Source organism: Protomyctophum parallelum (assembly GCF_964188405.1).
Source record: "Protomyctophum parallelum genome assembly, chromosome: 9".
Taxonomy (NCBI): Eukaryota; Metazoa; Chordata; class Actinopteri; order Myctophiformes; family Myctophidae; genus Protomyctophum; species Protomyctophum parallelum.
The window spans coordinates 38,494,900-38,510,052 of record NC_139706.1 but is presented as its reverse complement, the minus strand read 5'-3'; the positions used below and the strand labels follow the sequence as shown (position 1 = coordinate 38,510,052).

Sequence of the window (15,153 nt, the reverse complement as noted above, 5' to 3'; positions counted from 1 at the left end):
CCTAGTGGGAATGTGGGTGCACAATTTCACGGAAATCACGCGATGTGTTCATGATTTGCAGCATTCTTTTGAAACTGAGCACTCCTGTGAACTTTGGAAGCCAATCTTAACCAATCAGGATGGAGTGTGAGAAATGTGAAAGACCGGTTTGGTTGAATGGCTCTAGAGAGACTGTGTACCAATTTGCGTGATGTTTGGACAAAATCTGTAGGTGTGCTGTGCAAAAACTTGTTTTGCACAAAGCGGCCTCCTGGTGGCGCTATAACAGGCCGTTCTGGAAGGTTTGGGGCAGAGGTTCATCGTTGGCATCCAGGGAGTGTGTGTGCAAAATTTGTCATCGACCGGGTTAACAGTGGCCGAGATGAGCTGCTCACGGACGGACGGACGGACGGACACACACACACACACACACACACGGACGGACACAGGGACGGACGGAGTGCAAAACATACTCTCTCCCCATGCCTTCGGCCTGGTGGAGACAATTAAAGGTTTAAAAGTGTTAAAATGAAGATGCTGATGTGTGAGTGTGCATGGCAAATAACCCTGGATGTCATTCTGACAAAGAAATGTTCATTGTCTCGCATCAGACATACAGTAAATGTGGGCCATACAGTGCCTGAAGAAGAAAGCGAGGGCAAGCACTCAGTTGAATAATTCCACGTAATGGTGTAACGGTTGCACGGTTCAGGAAGATATACACTGTGAGAATAAATACCAGCACTCACGTTGTATCCTTTTAGGATTCTTGTTTTATTTTTCGATTTCCCCCAGCAGACAACAACAGACAGATGGACGTTTCGGCCGTATGTGGCCTTCTTCAACTCTAAATCTAAATAGCAACGTTTCTGTGTCACTTATAAAGGGGACCTGGGTGCGTTGCACTAAACGGTCCGGGTGCGCCATGCCATGCCATACAGTGCCTCACTGCAGTCCGTATGCTCATGTTGTTTGTTGTGGTTTCTTCAGTATCATGAATATGATTAGCCATTAGTCAGTATTTGTTTTTCCGTAGCCCCCACCATCTTTCCATTGACCCCACCATCGATCAATCCGGGCTCTGTATCCTCCCCTCATGCTTTTATCTCTTTCTCCAATTTCCCACAACTCCTTTCTTCCTATGTCAAGCGACTCCCCCCTTGGCCTTCTCTATAACAGCAACAGCTTCTGTCTTGCTCCCCTATCTTATTATAGCTGCTAGTATTATTATTGGGTTCATGTTAAAAAAAAAAAATGTTGTTGTTGCTGATGGCTGTCATCCACTGTTGTCTCCCTCCCCTCTCCCTATCGCTGTATCTCCTTCTCACTCTGCCCCATTTTGAAGATGACTAACCCATAACTGAGACCATCATACTGCAATACACTGTACTGCCAATATACTGCAATATACAGTAACTATATGCAACACAGTGCTTTATCAAATATACTGCAATATACCTTACTATACTGTAATATACTGTACTGTTATGTAACAATTTTACATAACAGTACTACCAATATACTGCAATATACCTTCCTACCAAATATACTGTACTACCAATATACAGCATAGCTCATCCATCCAACACTTTGGCAAGTTATGAACAAGTTATGAACCCAATCCATTTTCTAGCAGGACTTTTATAATAATAAAAATTAATTGCATTTTTATAGCGCTTTTCCAAGTACTCAAAGCGCTTTACAGTGGTTCATTCATTCATACATTGGGAGGTGAAGCGGCGAACAGTCGACGCCAGCATCCTCACTTCCCACATTCACACACCAATGGTGACGAGCTCACACCGACCGACTCATGATGTATAATAAAGTAGGGTCTGGGGACTCACAGGGGTCCTTGGCTCACAAGCTCACTTTTCTATTCTTGAATATTCTTTAAAAAATCTTGAAACATTTTCAGATGGGGCCAAAACTTATATCAATTTGGGGGCCCTTGGCAAGAAAAGGTTTGAGAACTAACTAGTATAATGCATGTGCTAATTGGCTCTTACATTCGCTGATGGTGCCAGCTCCACAGGTCTCTGTCAGTCCGTAGCCTTGCCCCACGGGGCAGCAGAGACACACGTTCATGAAGCGCTGCGTGGCGGCAGAGAGGGGCGCTCCGCCGGATAGCAGCACCCGCATACGACCGCCCAGCAGGGAGCGCACCTTCTTGAACACCAGCCTATGGGCACAGGGAGCCGAGAGGGGTTAGGTAGACTGACACCAGCCTATGGGCACAGGGAGCCACGAGGGGTTAGGTAGACTAGACTGACACCAGCCTATGGGCACAGGGAGCCGAGAGGGGTTAGGTAGACTTGACATTTTTACTTGATGATTAATTATCACTCAAATAATCGCGATTAGCGATTTAATTGTATTTCTGTTGCTGAACATTAGAACATTAGGAATCGAAATTACATTTCATTTTGGCTTTCAGGCAGGCATTGTAAACTAAACTTGCACATAGTGGATGAAAATATATGATATATATATTTCAAATAATTGGAATTAGCCGGTTAATAATTGTGACAGGCCTAGGTAGAGGAAAATAGGTGTAATTAATTAATTCAAGAGAGAGGAGAAGAGGTAGGATGGATGGATGGATAGGTGGGTGGATGGATAGGTGTGTGTGTGTGTGTGTGTGTGTGTGTGTGTGTGTGTGTGTGTGTGTGTGTGTGTTAGAAGAAAGTGTTGGAGAAGTGGCGAGTGGTGGGGAGGACAAACATTAGGGAGAAGATGCATAAAGACGAGGGGAACAGAAAATAATGCAGTGAAAGAACAGAATAAAGAGGGAGAGAGGGCATAGTACTGTTAATATGCATGTTTAGACACGTGTGAGAGGACATGCAATCAATTAATTTGTTTATGTATCCAGGAACCTGTCTGTATGTGTTTCCATGAGTGGGTGTGACTGCATTTATGCATGTATGACATGTGTGTACATCTGTTACATATACAAAATTAATCAGGCATAACACTATTTGTGTGTGTGTGTGCGTGTGTGCATGTGTGCATGTGTGCATGTGTGCATGTGTGCGTGCGTGCGTGCGTGCGTGTACGCGCACAGGTTTGTGTGTGTGTGTCATACTTGTCACATAGAGGCGTGCTGTGTCCCCTGGCCAGCTGCTCCAATTTATAATTGTAGGCAAGGATGAACAGGGTTCTCTGAACACAATTCATCTCCTCCACCTTGATCATCACATTCTTATAGATACGATCCATGATCTCCTAAAGACAGAGAGAAACAAGAGTGCTAGAGTTAGACCATGAAGGCAGAGTGAGAGTGGAAGAAAGAGTTTTAAGATTTTAAGATTTAAGATACGAGTACAGTTAATCTATAGATGAGTGTCCGTGTCGTGTGTTCCCCCATGTATCTCGAGAACCATCCGACCAATGTGATAAAGGACGGGAGGGAGTGATGTGCCGGATGTGTCGAATCAGCGGTAGTCATAAGGTCTATAAATCACAAATCTCTGTATCTGTCTGTCTGTGTCCATTTCATGCCCATATTATGGAAGTTACTGAAGTCATCAATATAACATCATACTGTAGTACTACTGATGTCACACGGGATGACCTGGGAGTCAATGGTCACTGAGGGGGCGCTTGTTTTACAGGCGACCGGATTAAGGTTGGTGAGGGGTCCATTTAAACGACCGGATTAAGGTTGTTGAGGGGTCCATTAAAACGACCGGATTAAGGTTGGCAAGGGGTCCGTTAAAACGACCGGATTAAGGTTGGTGAGGAGTCCGTTAAAACGACCGGATTAAGGTTGGCAAGGGGTCCGTTAAAACGACCGGATTAAGGTTGGCAAGGGGTCCGTTAAAACGACCGGATTAAGGTTGGTGAGGGGTGCACTGCTCTCCTCTGTGCTTGTGGTTATGGTTAGGGTTTGAGGTAGGTTGTTGTTCGGTAGTAGCCCATCGAAACCAAGGCTCTGCGCTAAGGGCGTCCCGATGTCATACATAGACTGGCCATCAAGTAACAGAGTCTACAACAGGTTGCCTGACAACAGGTGCAGATTTTTGAGGGGCTAACGCCCCTCAAAAATCATCGCTATGCTCAGCCAATCAAATCATCACTATGGTGTACACACAAACACACAAAACTGGGCATAGGAGCCCCTCAAAAAGAATGGAAGAGAGAGACAGTGACGAAACTGAAAGAACAAAGAAGAAAGCGAATGGGATAAAGAGTGAGGCAGAGAGAATGAGCACAGTGAGCACTCTGAGGAGTAATACACTGTAGATCTATTTGAGTGTGACAGTGCCAACATCTTTCAAAATGTTGGTCAGTAATGTTAGTCCTAATTCTCTCTAGCCAAAACAAACAGATGTGTATCCAACACTGCATAGCTGCTATCCTCCAGCTCCTAATAAGGGTCTTTGGACTGGACCCAGAGCAGACTCTGACACCTGGAGTGCCTGGTGCTACGCTGCTCTGGGCCCAGATAAGACCAGGAATGATCCCACTGTCTCCACCACACATACCATGGCCAGATTAAGGCTCCTATAGTCATATGCACTGTACACGTGCTTATGCTGTTGGTGCAACATGGTTCATAATGTATATGTAAACTCACTACTAAAGCCTGATTTATACTTATTATGTACCAGTGGAAACTGGAAATAGGCAAGCTCACAAGCTTGTAGTCTAAATCAGGCTTTACTCCCACTGCATCTCGTGACTTTGAATCCCTTTCAGGTGGTAATGTGGATATGTTTAAATCCAGCTTCTGGCACATGGTGCCAGTGAGCGTGTTCGTGATTAACATGACGTACATGCCACTGGTCTAATGACAGTTACTCAGGCTGGTGTTAGGCATATGAGGTTGAAGGTAAAGTAGGCCTGTTATATATACAGAAGGTACACATCATTGTTTTAATGTTATGTTGCAGTTGGCTATGGTAGTAGCTTTTATCAAGGTTGAACTGATGAAAAATATGAAATGATCTATCATCTACACTACAGTTCTACTATACACAGTATATTACATTTTGTTTGCTGAGGGTGTGCATGGTCCTAATATGGTAACTAGTAGTTTGCTATGATGGTGAGTTGTGGAGGCATGGGCTATGGTTTAACTGGGTTATACAAATAAACATGCCTTCCCTTGCCTAGGGCTAGGTCAGAGGTTCCCAAACTTTTCCAATGCAAAAGACCCCCAAAGTTTCACCCGTGTCAGTTGAAAAAGGCCCATCCTCCCAGAGGGCGACTTGCAAGAATTGACTAACGGACCGCTAAAACAGCGGAACAGTGCTTGGTTACTGTGGTAAGTTTACATTACATGATATTTCTTGATATTTTGCCTGGTGGTAACCTGTTTGTCCAGGGCAGGTGCTGTGCGCACATTTAAATCATGACGAGAAAAGAAAAGTCATTTTCTCTCTCTGTGTTCCTCCCTGTGTAGTCTACTCAAACAACCAGAAACAGTCGTGGCTAGTTTTGAAGAGGAAAATGAATACATACAGTACAGGGAAAACACTGTGGTGCTTGTCAAGTAGGGCCTCACGTTAGCTCTTGAAATGGGTCCCCAGATGTTTAAGGCCTTGAATTTGCACGTAAATGAATATTTTTCTAAAGGGATATTTTACCTCCGTTCAAGAACAATACAATCTTGTCCATGTGACCATAGTTAAAAATAGAACTGCACTCTGTCGAGTGCATACTTGCTTGTTGCACACTAGTAGGCCATAAATGGCCAACTAGTGCGCAAGCAGAACGCGCAAGTACTTTCGACCGCTACAAACTGTCAACCAATTACATATACATATACTATGTATATGTAATTTGTAAGTTGATTAGCGGTATACTGTGGTTACTTTGCGTCAAAAACCGTCCCAGCCAACCCGCCACTTTTGATGCGTATGCACCGTCCAAGCAAATTGTGCCTGATACGGCGCCATATTGCATACATGTATACACAGGAGCATTACCTTTAAGCCTCCCAACACTAAAACATATCGTCATTACGTCACCATCGAAAACCAATTACACTCTGGCATTGGGTCCTTTAATCCACATATTTCTTACGTCATCATTGAGAGCTAGTTATACATATACTATATATATATGTATATATGTATATGTAAGTTGTAAGTTGATTAACGGCATACTGTGGTTACTTTGCGCCAAAAACCGTCCCAGCCAACCCGCCACTTTTGATGCGTATGCACCGTCCCAGCAAATTGTGCCTGATAAGGCAGTGGTGCCAGATTACATACATGTATACACAAGAGCATTACCTTTAATCCTCCCAACACTAAAACATATTGTCATTACGTCACCATCGAAAACCAATTACACTCTGGCATTGGGTCCTTTAATCCACATATTTCTTACGTCATCATTGAGAGCTAGTTATACATATACACACCATGTAATCTGGTCCCAGCAAATCAGGCACAATTTGCTGGGACGGTGCATACGCATCAAAAGCGGCGGGTTGGCTGGGACGGTGCGTACGAGCCGGGCGAAACTATTACTTGCACGCTCTGCTTGCGCAAGTAAATATATATCCCTAATGCAAAAACTATCATAGAAGCACCTTCCCAATCAACAGCAGATCAGGAACGCACTTGTTAAATTTGGTATGCAGGCTGTAAAAAGCTTTTTACCAGTCCCTCTAAAGGCATAGTATTTTACCAGTCCCTCTAAAGGCATAGTAAGGCAGGTATTTAGAAACTCTGGACTACCTTTGCAGTTTTTGAGGCGCTAGCCCCTGCTATACACAGGTTTAATGTGTGTCTTTAGTCTAGTCTTTAATATTTTGTTTGTTTTGTAAACGCCATTGACAATGAAGGGAAAATGTACGTCATAATGTGGCATTTACGTCATATTGTCTCTTTATTGTTAATGGCGTATAATGTTTGTGTTTGCACCGTTTGTTTTACATCACCATTACATCACCTAATCAACTTAGACTTTAATATATTAGCGCCCCTCACTTCACACGGGTGTGATATTTTATATGCCATTCGAAAAGGTTAAAAACTGATTGTTTCGCCGGGCATCACAATTCTGGATGACAATGCTATGTGACTGGATCCTGAAGCCGTTATGGACGAATGTCCCAAAAGGACAGAGCCTAAGGCTGCCTTTGGCAGCAATGATGCACCCATACACAAACAAAGTCAATCATAACAAATAACTGAGTGAAGCAGCCATCTCATGGCAGGGGAGCACCTCCTGTGCACGGCAGGCATGGAAACTGATGACTGTCAACCAGAAAGGCAAGACAGAGTTGACAGACAAATGGAGACAACACACGGAAGCAGTATTGTTTGCAGCAAGGAATATATATAATATATATATATATATATATATATATATATCGTGGTTGTGAGATTAGATGTTTCCTAAGCAAAACAGTTGTAACTGAGAACTTTAATCCATGGGGTCTGTTGTGATCTAGGGACACGGTGCTCCCATGTTTTTGCCTAGGCTGTGAGTGATGCGTGTGATCTAGAGACAAGGTGCTCCCATGTTGTTGCCTAGGCTGTGAGTGATGCGTGTGATCTAGGGGTCTGTTGTGATCTAGGGACACGGTGCTCCCATGTTGTTGCCTAGGCTGTGACTGATGGTCTGTTGTGATCTAGGGACACGGTGCTCCCATGTTGTTGCCTAGGCTGTGACTGATGGTCTGTTGTGATCTAGGGACACGGTGCTCCCATGTTGTTGCCTAGGCTGTGAGTGATGCGTGTGACTGGACGATGTGTCCACTCGCTAATGTCCAAGTTAATCTGAGGGGACAACAATCGGAAACCCACTAAAACCAAGAACACTTCATTATCCAGCCCTGCAGAGTGGTTTAGAAAAGAAGAACTCCGGGCCACATTTAAATGGAGGAAAGGACACAAACGATAAATAATAAAAAACAGCTGTTGTGCATGTGTGTGTGTGTGTGTGTGTGTCATGGGGAACACCACACGGGGCTTTCTCACGTTCAGTTTACAGCTGTGAACAGTTCCAGACACAGGGGCCCAGGGGTGGGGGAGGGGAAGGGGGGGTCCCCTCATGGGGAGAGAGAGAGAGACTCAGAGTTAAAGAGAGTATGGAGGACGCTGGTCATGGAAAGCAGAAATAGAGTCAAACCAACAGTATACACGCACGCACGCACGCATGCACGCATGCACACACACAGTACACACACAGTACACACACACACACACAGTACACACACACACACACACACACACACACACACACACACACACACACACACACACACACAGTAAACACACACACACACACACACACACACACACTACTGTATAATTGCACAAGTGCATAATATGTAATGGATACATTTGTACAGTTTTATTGTCTTATATTATCTCTTTTCCACACTCTTGAGGAAAGTTGCTACCAGCTGTACAGTATATGCTCATACTAGGGATGGGTCCGATTAATCGATTAATCGATTATCGTTGATAGGACCCGAAATCGATTATGAAAATTAATAATCGATAATCGTTTTTTTTTTTTTTTTTTTTCTGTTTTTTTTTAAATGAAAATCGGTTGGAAAGGCTATAGGCCTACAAAAGTGTGCCTGGGATGTGTCTGTGTAGCTGCATGACTGAGAGGAGTGTGAGTGGAGATTGATTCCAATCAAGATACAGGTTTGGAGGATTTATCAGGTGTTGGGAATTTACCTAATCAGGCCTAGGCTGGGGTTGCTATGGTGATCAATTGGATCAACAGTGGTCCAGGGACCACCAGTGGTCCTCATTTAAAAGATGGAGATAGTAACCAAATGGACCCTTATTAACTCTCAAGAGTTACAATTATTGTTAATCAACTACATCAGGGGTTCCCAAACATTTTTGACTTAGGTACCCCTTGGGGGGAAGAGTTTTTTTATTTGTAGGGTTCATTAAAAAAAAAAAAAAAATGTTTTATTTTATTTTTTATTTATTTTTTATTTAAAAAAAATCCCCCCCCCCCAAAAAACGATTAATCGATTAATCGTTAATATTGAATTATACAAATCGATTTTCATTTTGGACACATTTACACATCCCTAGCTCATACAAATATGGGTTAATCAGAGTAAAGATGAGCCTTTTCTCGTCGCATTATCACACGGTTTCTGGTACAAAGCAATTTCTTGCAAACTGGAGCATCATCAAACTGGAGCATTGTGCATTGCTATTGCAAGGGCTCAAGTCTCACAACAGTAAACACATAAATTTATGGAATACCCATCTTGTCAAGAAAGACGTAATGTCTCCCGACTCTACAACCTGACAACGCAGCATGATGCAACACGTGACACCATATGTAGATGCGCTATTTTTGTTTTGAAATTTCCGCCTATGATGACATGCCCAGAATAGGACAATCGGGTTAAAGTGGTTAAAATTGATTGACTGACCTGACCACTGCTATTAAAAGGATATTGATTTTTTTCAGCACAACACAGCTGTATTGAGATCTGAGCGAAGCCCGCCGCTTCTATGGCATCAGATAAAGGCTGACATAGATTACTGTAATCTAAAACCAGTAATCCCACCTCACACCTAACCTTCCGGTTGAACCGCTGCGTCACAGTGAGACCCTAAAAGCCTCAGCGACAGAGACCAGAGCGGGCTGGTGACAGCACCCTGACTAGATGAATCCACATTGTGGCCGAGTAGAGACAGACCGTGGTCTGCTGCACACTGTCAGTACCACTCTGTCAGTACCACTCTGGTAGTGGTCTGCTGGACCAGGAACAAAGGCAGAAGCAAACTACTGAACCTCTGCCAGACGAGACCAAAGGCAATCCATGAGACAGAGAGATGTTGAGTGATAGACTCAGAGTGGGTGTGGCGAAGAAAAGACGGAAAATACACAGACTTAACAAACTAATTTATATGGTGGTGTTGTGTCGTGTCGTGTTGTGTTGGGTTATGTCGTGTTGTGTTGTGTTATGTCGTGTTGTGTTGACGTACTGGGACAGCGGCCATCAGAGTGGGCTGCAGAACACTGGTGTCTCCTTTACTGCCTTTCTTTATCTTTGTCGACTATAGGGGAGAAAATGGAGAAAGCAATCACAAATTATGTTAATGACATGTCTTTCAACAATTAGCAGATGTTTAATGTTAACGTGTCATTCTCACTCCCAACTCCAAGTCCTCATACAGTATATTCAAGTTCGGTCAACTACCTTATGACACGAGCGAGGTGTTCCATATTTAGAAGGATGGAACCCAGACACAAACATGTTGATGAGGGGGATCAGTATTTACTATTCTCTGCCCATCAGTAAGTATGGAGTACAGTATGCAACTCGGACAGCACTGAGTCCACAGAAGCAAACACCACTTGGTGCGGTAGCAGCTAGGCTGGCACCTTGCTCGGGTGCTCCTCACAGGGTTCAAGTCTGCTTCTGAGTTCTGACAGCTTGACTGTCGTGTTTTAAGTTTCATTTGTTTTCATTGTATTTTAACAGTTTGACTGTTTTACACGCTTAACCCGCATTTTAATCAACCCCCCTTCACTGCCGAGATTGTTGTATTACCTTTAGAGCATACGCTGAATTATTTGGGCTTTTAATCCGCGAAAATCCAGCGACAAAAGCTCCCTCGGTTTGTTGTGATCCGAGCGTATCATCCACCATCTTGGTGCACCCGGAAGACGCACACAAGACTCGTCTCAATGAGGCGTTGCACCCCATGCATTTCCATTGGCCTCAATTTCCCAGAAGCCCTAGCAGCCCACAGCATGTGACGATTTCCGGTTTAGTCATCAAAGCGAATGCATCTAGTCTCTATCTCCGCGACGAAGACGGATTTTCTTTTTATTTATTACAATACAGCGGATTAAACACATAAAACAAAAGGCGGGTATGTCGTATATCGCAGCGACAGTAACCTGGATTAAACCATTCCCAGCACGGAAACTGTTAAAGATGTTTTCAATACTGAATCTACACAGGGTCCACATTATGGTGACACTAATGCTGCGTTCACACAGGCAGATACAAAGACACCATTCATTTTCAAAGGAAACCACCGACGTGAAAAAGCTACAAATAAGTTGAACTGGCTTCAACTTCAGATACAAAGATGCACAGTGACAATAATTATGCTGTGATTCTTTGTATCTCTGCATGTTAACATCTGCCTGTGTGAACGCAGCAGTGAGGTGTACCCAGTGCGTTGAAACATGATAAAAAAGGGGGTCCTGGTCAGTGTACCTGGTCAGCTAGTGTCAGTGGTGAAGAGTAGCCAATCCTACAGCCATGCGCCACACACACCAGCTCAGCACTCAGCTCCAACACATGGGCCAGGGGCAGGTAGCCAATATACGTGTCATCCTCACTGTATACACAAAGAGCTTCTTAATATACACAATGCCATTATACAATATACACAGAACTAATCATACTTTATACATAACCGTGCTGAAATAATAAAGTATTGTGGTGTATGACCTATTGTGTAATAAAAAATAAACAGCATTATAATAATATATATTTCTACAGAAGCAGGGATACTACATTAGTACATTGTAGTATTCCGTATAGGCCTGCTTTATTGAGAGGAAAAGCTTGTTTACACTATAAAATATAACATATTTTATTTACTGCATTGTAAGTTATTTGTCAGAACGATTTTAGAACACATTTAAGATAGGCAAGCATCCAAAATGGAGGTTGGGGCAATGTTTTGTGAGGAACCACATGTCAATGAATGTTCATGAAATTCAGTTCTTACTTAGGGACGTTTATTTACACAGCGTGACAACAAAATACACAAAGCAAAGCCATCATTTTCATAAACAGCCTTATGGAGGTCACAACGGATCTTAACCCTGCTGACCCTCCATCTCTCTCACATCCTCCCCATTTTCCTCTGTCCCCAACTTCCTCTGCTCTGTGTTTCCTCTCCTCTCCTCTCCTCTCCTCTCCTCTCCTCTCCTCTCCTCTCCTCTCCTCTCCTCTCCTCTCCGCTCCTCTCCTCTCCTCTCCTCTCCTCTCCTCGGGGAGATGGGTGCCCTTTCTACTAATTCAGCATAAACAGTTTGCTCGTGATGCTGCTATAGCGAGCCGGCCGGCGTCCAATGGCGCTTGCGCAAGCTCAGTTGACCAGTGACAGCAGAGATAAGCCGGGTGTGTGTGTGTGTGTGGGGGGGTGCTTACAGAGTAAAAGCGGCCATATCTTCCCGACACCCCGAGCTTCTATTTTGAAAGAAATCCTGGCACTGATTGTGGTAAAGTCGAGTTTAACATTACAATCTCGAGAAGAAATCCCCTGAAAAAATATCTTCACACCAACACTCAACACTCATCAACACTCAAAAATGCTGGCCTTGACAATTGTTTTACTTAAAAACTTTAATAAATTAATACTTTTTCCAAAGTTATTTTGTAGAGAGCACTCATTCACAGAACTGGACATAAAGCATGGCCAAACATGATGCATTTATTCCGGTTCCCTGAACCGATTAAAAGTATGTGGTCAAAGATCAAAGGTCGGGGTCACTGTGACATTCCTTCACTTACATAATATGAGACTGGACAGACATAGATGTCAACTGCAACTGTTTGGCAGAGGCATACAATCACAATATGGCATTTCTACTTCAATTTTTTATCCTTGACCATCTCCTGTTTCCATTTTTATAGGCTATTTGAAAAGTTGAAAAGCTAAATCCTATTTTAAAATCTTTAAACTCAGGTGTTGGTTACTGTATATGCCATGCTCTTTTCTGAAGCACCTGAAAGATAACTGGCACGTATAACAGAATATGATATCAGGTTTGGGTGTGCCCATAGACATAAAAAGGTAGACGCCTCCTTCGGCTCTGGGGCGTGCGTGTGTCTCTCGTGCGTGTGAGAGAGAGACGAGGCAACATGGAGGCAAGCTTTCCCGAGATTCCTTGTGAAGCATACAGAAGGGGAGGTTCGGTAGGCCAATCTACGGAGCCCCTACGAGGACCTATAGTGGGGTTTTTCACCTTGCGGTTCCCATCCAGCCACTCTACCCCTGAGCCACCGCCGCCCCAGGTGTGCACCGGGTGTGAACATATTGTTTCAGGGTGGGTATTTTTTTTTTCAGGTGAGAAAATACAAAAAAAAAACGGGTGTGAAGATATTTTTTCAGGGGATTTTTTCAAGGTTTTTCAATCTCGAGATTGTAATGTTAAACTCGACTTTACCACAATCAGTACCGGGATTTCTTTCAAAATAGAAGCTCGGGGTGCCGGGAGACATTGCTTACCTCGCTAAAACTACGATAAAAGTCGCTCGCTTCATATTTTGAACGAGAGGCATGTTGAAGTCAGAAATGAAGAGCTTAGTATATCCATCTGGTCAAAACCACGGAGAGCTCCTTAGATACACCGACACCGACTTTTGTCATCAGGGGCGTCAATATAGCTGGGGGGTGGAGCCGGGGGAAAGCTCAGAGTTCTCCCAACCGGAATAAACAGTGTGTTGGGTTTTCAAACGCAGATGCTTTAAATACTACTAATTTAAAAGTAGGCGTCATGGCTTGCCAGATCACATCGACAAGGAATGCTACTTTAGAAAATGCAACAAGCTAGAGGCCGATTGGAATGTTTTCCTTCACTGCATGGACATGTTCCAACACAACACAATGGACTGATATATTCGCATGGTAAGAGACATTAGATATGATCACTGAAACGTATCATAATATATACATTTTAAAAAGCCATTAATTCATCTGATGTGTATAGAACATGTTTAAGTGAATTCCAAGTAGGCTACCGACACCATTCGTTTGGCACGGAGCCACAATGATGGCTCCGTGCCATGTTCCAACTGTCTCTAAACTACTTAGAATTCACTACAGTGTGTTCTATAAACATTATTGATGACTTAATGGCTGTTGGTTTTTGATAGTACCAGATAGTACCAGGGGTCCCACAGGGATCTGTACTTGGTCCCCTCCTTTTCTCACTGTACACTAAATCCCTTGGCACTATCATCTCTGCTCACAATATATCCTATCACTGCTACGCCGATGACACACAACTGTTCCTATCCTTCCCCCCCTCTGCCACTCAGGTGGAAGAGCGCATCACTGCATGCCTGGCTGACATATCACAGTGGATGTCCTCCAACCACCTCAAGCTGAACCCAGACAAGACTGAGCTTCTCTTCTTCCCAGCTAAGTCCTGCCCTATGCGGGAGCTAACTATTTCCGTAGACAACGCCCTGGTAACGTCTGTCCCAACAGCCAGGAATCTTGGTGTTGTCCTGGACAGTCAGCTCTCGTTCAAAGCTCACATCACAGCTGTCACTCGATCATGTAGGTTCACACTCTATAACATACGACGAATTAGACCGTTCCTCACCCAGGAATCAGCCCAGCTCCTAATCCAGACAACAGTCTTGTCAAAACTCGACTATTGTAACTCCCTCCTTACTGGCCTACCAGCATGTGCACTTAAGCCTCTCCAGCTGATCCAAAATGCAGCAGCTCGCTTGGTCTTCAACCAGCCAAAATTCTCACATGTCTCCCCCCTGCTCCGCTCCCTCCACTGGCTCCCGGTCGCTGCCCGCACAGAATACAAAACTCTGATGCTGGCATTCAAAGCAACCAAAGGTATGGCTCCCCCATATCTTACAAGTATGATTGAACCCTACAAACCCTCCCGCGCACTCAGATCAGCCAACGCAGGGAAACTGGAAGTACCCTCACTAAAAACGCCGGGACAACGCTCCACACGTCCCAAACTCTTCTCCCTTCTGGCTCCAAAACTGTGGAATGCACTTCCCATTGCAGTCAGAACTGCAGCATCACTCCCAATCTTCCGCCGTAGCCTGAAAACCCACCTTTTCAGACTCCATCATGGCCCATAGCACTTACCCTAACCCCTTAGATAGCATTTCTGTTGGCTTAGATAGCATTTGACACAGACTTATAGCATGTTATGTAGACAGCACTATAATTGTATTGTATATAGTCATAGCACGCCATAGTACATATGTATAGCATAGTAGTGAATATGTATAGTTTATTATGTATAGTGTATGTATAGTTTCATCATATAGATATTCCACTGTTACCTTCTTAGCTTACGCATGTTTCATGATAAATGCTTTTATGTGATGTATTCCCATGCTTTTGTTCTTGCTTAAATGTAAGTCGCTCTGGATTAAGAGCGTCTGCTAAATGCCTAAATTGTAAATTGTAAATTGTACCAGATGTCCTTCTG

At 43.7% G+C, this 15,153-nt stretch overlaps 1 protein-coding gene across 2 annotated transcripts in view; it reads right to left on the bottom strand.

The window, feature by feature from the left end:
- Positions 1 to 15,153, bottom strand: part of acsl3a (acyl-CoA synthetase long chain family member 3a) — a 37,529-nt gene that overhangs the window by 10,238 nt on the left and 12,138 nt on the right. For both annotated transcript variants that reach the window (XR_014569757.1, XM_083773481.1), the window contains exons 6-9: positions 11,162 to 11,285; positions 9,915 to 9,986; positions 3,068 to 3,207; positions 1,989 to 2,161 (exon numbers count right to left, since the gene is read on the bottom strand). Coding sequence is in view for 1 of the 2 variants with exons in the window: in XM_083773481.1 (XP_083629607.1) it covers positions 1,989 to 2,161; positions 3,068 to 3,207; positions 9,915 to 9,986; positions 11,162 to 11,285 (509 nt within the window). In the remaining variant the exon portion in view is untranslated. The remainder of the gene's footprint in view (positions 1 to 1,988; positions 2,162 to 3,067; positions 3,208 to 9,914; positions 9,987 to 11,161; positions 11,286 to 15,153) is intronic.